General features: G+C 34.2%; 1 protein-coding gene across 1 annotated transcript in view; it reads left to right on the forward strand.

Annotated features, from left to right (window-relative positions):
• Positions 1–5,504, forward strand: part of LOC148956677 (uncharacterized) — a 73,051-nt gene extending 67,547 nt beyond the window's left edge. The window contains exon 2 of the mRNA XM_089086654.1: positions 3,908–5,504. Coding sequence (XP_088942780.1) covers positions 3,908–5,377 — 1,470 coding nt within the window. The 3' untranslated portion in view covers positions 5,378–5,504. The remainder of the gene's footprint in view (positions 1–3,907) is intronic.
• Positions 5,505–6,000: the final 496 nt, after the last annotated feature.

Here is a 6,000-nt window from a genome sequence, read left to right on the forward strand (position 1 = left end):
TTTCAAAGAGTAGTAAAGATCTCCATTAAACCCAAAACGAGCAGAAATAAATATCAATATTTTTCCAAACATAAAACTACCATAAATCACCATCAATAAAAAATTACAATAAGTAGCCAAGTCAAAGTCAAAACGAGCTGAAACTAACATAGAGAGGAACAGGGCTAAGTCCACTGTGCCTTCTAAATTCCAGAACGTCATGCACTTTACTGAAAACAATTTTTATTTCGAGTTATGTTTTCATTTCTAAAAAAAAATTACCATCATAACCAAGATTGCTGAGAAGAACAAATTAATATAGATTGAAATTTTAATAGATACTGATATTGATTCCTCCTTAATAACCTTGTATTTATTGAAGGTATCGAAGGGAAAACCTTTGTCACAGTCGCTATGTCAAGTGTTTGCAGTCACATTCGGAAGTAGATGCAGTTGCATAAGTAGCTGCAGACGCAAGTAATCGTTGCATTCGCATTTACGTGTAGTAGCAATCGCAGTCCTAAGTAGTTATAGTCGTAGTAAAACAAGTTGGAGTCACAGTGGCAAGTAGTCGGAGTCACAATTAGTAGAAGTTGAAGGTATTTGTAGTCGCAAGTAGTTACAAACACTAGCTGTCACAGTCGTACATAGTCACAGTTGCAGTATTAAGAAGTCTTAGTTGTAGCATTTGCAGTAATGCTAGTAATAGTAGTAAGGTTTCTCAACTGAAAGTAAGGAGCAATATTAAAACTTAATACGAACAGAAATTATTACGTATATGAGGGGGTCCGCCCCTCGTCACTACCTCGCTCTTTACGCTAAAGTTCAAATTTTGTTCCAATTCTTTAAGAATGACCCCCGAATCACAAAGGCCGTATAATTAGAATAAATAACCCCCTCCCCCGAAAGATATACCTTAATGCACTTACCTATTCCATAAATATTGCAGGCACGCCCTCTTAACATCTATTTTTAGTTAAACATCCCCCTCGACATGTTTTGGAAGTTTCAGCTTAATACATTTAGGCGTTTCTAAGATACACCCTTTTGACAACCGTATGCACATAGTGTGTTTTGATTTAGTTCAAAACTTCCCTCAATTGTCTCTAAGAACTTCACCTTAATAGCCTTAATCTTTTTGGGCACCAAGGACCAAGCATACCCCCTTCCCCAAAATCAAATACTAAATATAAACAATGGTCGAATTACATAGCCTACATCTCTTTCTCCAAAGGATGTGGGTGGTATTGTCATCCCCACAGGCATAGTCATTGGACCTTTCGACAATGTTGAACAATATGGTTATCTCAAAAGTTTTATTGGATGTCTTTTGAGAAATAAAGGGTGAGGGGAGGCTGCCTGTCCTCCAATCCCTTTTGACACTGAAAAAGGGCACTATAACTTCTAATTTCAAGTAGAATGAGTCCCTTCGAAATTTTTTCACTATAACTCCTTCCATACGAAGTGTCTGGGTGAAAAAAAAAACTAATCCGAGGATGTTCACTTTTTACTTAGGCAGCACTATTATGCTGTTATAGGTGCAAGGTTAATGACATTAATTAGTGAAATTTGCTTAAGGTAGGTCAACGAAACTTTCAGTAATGAATCCAGAGCCTAAAATACACTCTGAGTAATTATTTTCCAAGTACTGTCTCTACCCTTTCCATATTCCTATGGCTTTAAAGATTTCATACATGACAGTCTAGCTAAGCTATCTAATCCCTAAAAAAATATTTCACCTTAATTTTGAATTTCTTTTTATTGTTTTAAGTTTTTGAATATGTATCTTTTGCCATTTCAGTAGAATTTTAAGCCATATCAAGATTTCCCCTCTAAATTTGATAAATAGCCTAGCCTAGATTTGCAGTTCTTTAAAACCCTATAAATTAGGGTTGGGCAAAGTTTTAAGGCTTAAAATCTTTTCCTGTGCCTTATTTGAGCAGAAGACCTCTTTTACAAGGTTTCAATTTTATAGCACAAAGATTATAAATGGTCAACAAATGTGATGACCATTTCCCTTTTTGGGGAAGAAGAATCAGAGGCAGGTAATCCAAAATACCTTCCTTGAAGACCATTAAGGCTCTGGGTCATACCTGAGAGTTTCATTCAGCTCAGTAGCTTTCCAAGATCACCAAAAGCCCCCTAATCTAGAATTTTACTCCAAGAATAAATAGGTATATTCCTCTTTGGATGTGTTAGATCGGCTTTTGCCCTTAAAAAACTTATAGAACTTTTACTTTGGATAGAATGAGCCATTCTTCAAAATTTTTTCGACCATCCATTCAATGTGATAATGTGAAAAAATAAAACACATGTGATACACATGGCTTCTTTACTAAGTTTACGATAACGCATAGTACGGTACATTAACTAGCATATAATGCTAGTACATTTGGGAGCGATTGGTTAGCTTCTATTGGAGCAATGCCATCTATAACTATAATTAGTCATATTCTATCCTTACTTGCTTTTATTCAAGTGGCCTTTTTTTTTAATTGATCATATTGCAATTACATCTTAGTAATAATCGTTCAGTGGAAACAATAAATTGAAAGCTCTGAAGTATTTGCTGTAAATTTATAATGTTTCTACTATTGAATTAATATTCCATATTGTCCCAAGCAAAGAGTAAGAGGAACTTATTAGAGTGGCTACTGGCGCGAATGTAAACAAAACAAAAATTATTAATCCCATCTAGCCGTGTAATACTTTATATTTTTCAAAGCACTTTAATCATTTTTCTGTAAGAACTGAGGTCAGACACTTATTACTACCTTAATTTTTCTAATTACAATAATTAAATCAACTATTCTTATTATTACACTGAAGAAAAATGCCAAGTGTCGGAGATTGCGTTGATACTTTCTTTTGTTGTCACTATCGCCAGTTCCCACTCTTGTAAGTCACTCATACTCTTTGGTCCCAAGCATAAGAACCGTGCGCTTTTAACGTTTAATTACTTCCCAAAGTTTTAGCGAACTCACTGAATACTAATTCGGGGGGGGGGGGGATTTTCCGTGGAGGAGCTTTCCGCAGGGTAGCAATTTTTCAAACACTTTTAAGCTTAAGAACAAAGTCGTCACTATTAAGATCGGGAATTTTCATCTGGGAGGGGATTTTTCGGGGGGAGGGGTATTTTCCACAGAGGGTAATTTTCCAAGGTGGGAATTTTCTTTGAATTTCCTTCCTGTTAAGATTGCAGCAACGCATGACGGGTAAGCTAGTCCATTCTAAAATTGATTCCTTTTAATCTTCTTCTATTACCATATATCTTCAAATATCTTTCTATTTCTTTGCTGTTTCATACATTTTCAATATTAAATCTTGACTGAAAGTACCAAGAACATCAAAGTCAAAGTATTCCCCCCCCCCCCAACCCATTTTTGGTCTTTTCATACCTGAAAACCCAATTTTCTTAGAATTTTCCTTTAACTATTTCACAATAATGAAGTTTTTGGGCCAATGCCACATTTTAACACTGTTGCCATGTTGGAATGTAAAATGAATAAGCAAAGATAACTAGCTAAATATACCATCATTTTTTGCCGTAAAAACTAAAACGTGACCAATTTGTTGATTCCTATAGAAAAATACACATTCAAAGGAGTGCTTTTGGCCTTTTCGCTGATTTTCCACCTATGTTTTTTTTTTAATTTGGCACCCAATACTACCGAAAAGCACACGCCTGCATACAGAAGTTTTTTTTCCAGTTAAAAATTAAATTTCGGATTTTACGAATCTCTTAATCGCTTTTATTTATGTGACGGTTTACTTGCTACTTCACCATTATGATTATCAAATTTCATTTTCACCGTCCTTGGTGCTTTATAGGTTTTATTTTGCTTTATCTAGTTTAGTAAATTATCAAGTATTATAATTTTAATTATTTGTGTCTTTTGGCAATCTTTTTAACCGTTTGTTTTTTAAGGTTTATTTTGCACTGATTACTGCCATCTACTGCCTACCAGTACCTACGCATCCTGATTTACTGCAACCCATTAAAGTAGTCATTATAGACAAAGCCAATTTATCAGAACTTGTAAAAACTGAAGAAACATCTCCCCAAAGATTTTCATACTACATAATTCGTCACATTCAAGATACATTAGATCGAGAGTTCAACGAAAGCAAAAACAACCCATTGAACAAAGATTCTCCCTCAATTTTATCAGAAAACAAAATAGAAAATATTGCAACGCCGACTATTATTGAGCGATTACGAACTAATGAGAAGATTATTCATGAAAATACGGAACAACAATACAGTAACGTTAGGGAGAATGACGCACAAACAAATAGTTCAAGCGGACGTTTTGCCACTCAAAATACAACTGATAGTTCACTGAATGATAGCTTAACAGCAACATTGAATCCTGAAGTGAATATTTTTGACTTAGAAATGGTTAAAGATGAAATTTTAGAAGATTTAACAAATGCTGACAATATAGCAACTAATAGCTTACTAAAGCATAGCTCAACTGCGATATTGAATCCTAAAGATAATACTTTTGATTTAGAACTGGGTAAAGGAGAAATTTTGGACGATTCAACAGAAGTTATGGATGACAACAGTAATAAAATTTTAATTATAGACGAAGAACAAACCACTTTAAGAAATGGAGAAAATTCAGCGTCATCTTCGAATTCCGTTTTACTTGTTAACAGTAATTTAACGGCTGTACAAAAAGAGAACAAAACGGAAGAAAATAATTTGCAAATGATTGAAAATGCTGAAGATAATCAGATGAATAATCAAGAAAATCAAGATAAAGGTAAAGATGAAATGGATTTAGCTGTAGAGAGTTCAATACAGCTTCCTCTTCAAGAATACAATGACAATAGAAACATCTTAACAGAAGCAGAAGTAGTCAGTATTTCAAAACCAGACAATGATTTACATCACAATGTTCCGTCTTTTGAAATAATCGAATTGGGGGAAAATAGTGAGGAAAGTGATATTGAAGAAATAACCCCCAATGACGGTGACTTCGGTGAAAGAATAACAATTTCATCTGTCAAACCAGTAATAGTTGAAGACTATGACGAACCGCAAGAGGAAACGAAAACCCTTGAAGAAGTTCCACTGGAACAGTCTCTTCCACCTGCATTTTACGACCAAGACCTGCGTGCTTCTAGAACGATTCATGGTGGTAGATTACGGCTGGAAAACAGCATTCCAATTTTATCAGCAAAAAGACATAAGTTTGGTTACGTGGTGGATGATACCGGTGTTAGGAAATATAGGGTTGAGGAGAAAACCCCCGAGGGTTATATCGTTGGTGAATATGGTGTATTAACACACGATTCTGGTCATTTAAGAGGTGTTAAGTATGCGGCACATGGCTCTGCACATCCTCGGCTTATATATGAAGCGTTACTTAAGTTTTTATCTTTATGATTTAATTTCGTTTTTTTAAGTTATGATATTTATTGAAACAGCGACTAAGTTTTGTCTTTCATTGTATATATGTGCCATGCTCTCTATTTTCATGCGTCTACTTTTTCAGTATAAAATAAAGGTTACATTTTTTTTTTTAGATCTGATTAGAAACTATAAGTAGAAGAAATTTCATTCAATTTTTCTGAAGATTTTCAATAATCAATCAATCATTTTATTCATATTCAAACACTATTACAAACGTTAAACAATTATTCGGCCCAAGAAACTTGGGTTGTGTGGGCCACACACTATAATAATAAAACACTGAAAGAAACATGAATAATACGGTAGATACAGTGCATACAAAATAAAAAAAAGGAGAATATACACTAGAATATAGTAAAAAATTGGTAGTAGTAATAATAACAGGGATAAACAGAAACAAAGAAAGTTGAGAAAATAGAAAAGACCAAGTTGGCATTAGATCATGAAACAAAAAGAAGAAGAATGACGAGGATTTTAACAGTTAGGAATCTTCCTGAAAATAATCTCAAAAGAAGAGGATAGAGATATATCAGTTGTGATGGAATTTAAAAAAAAGAAAGAAAAGGGGGGAAATAAACAAAGAAGGGAGAAAAATT

This window comes from Artemia sp. Qi Xiang Cuo, chromosome 1 (assembly GCF_049724085.1).
Source record: "Artemia sp. Qi Xiang Cuo chromosome 1, ASM4972408v1, whole genome shotgun sequence".
Taxonomy (NCBI): domain Eukaryota; kingdom Metazoa; phylum Arthropoda; class Branchiopoda; order Anostraca; family Artemiidae; genus Artemia; species Artemia sp. Qi Xiang Cuo.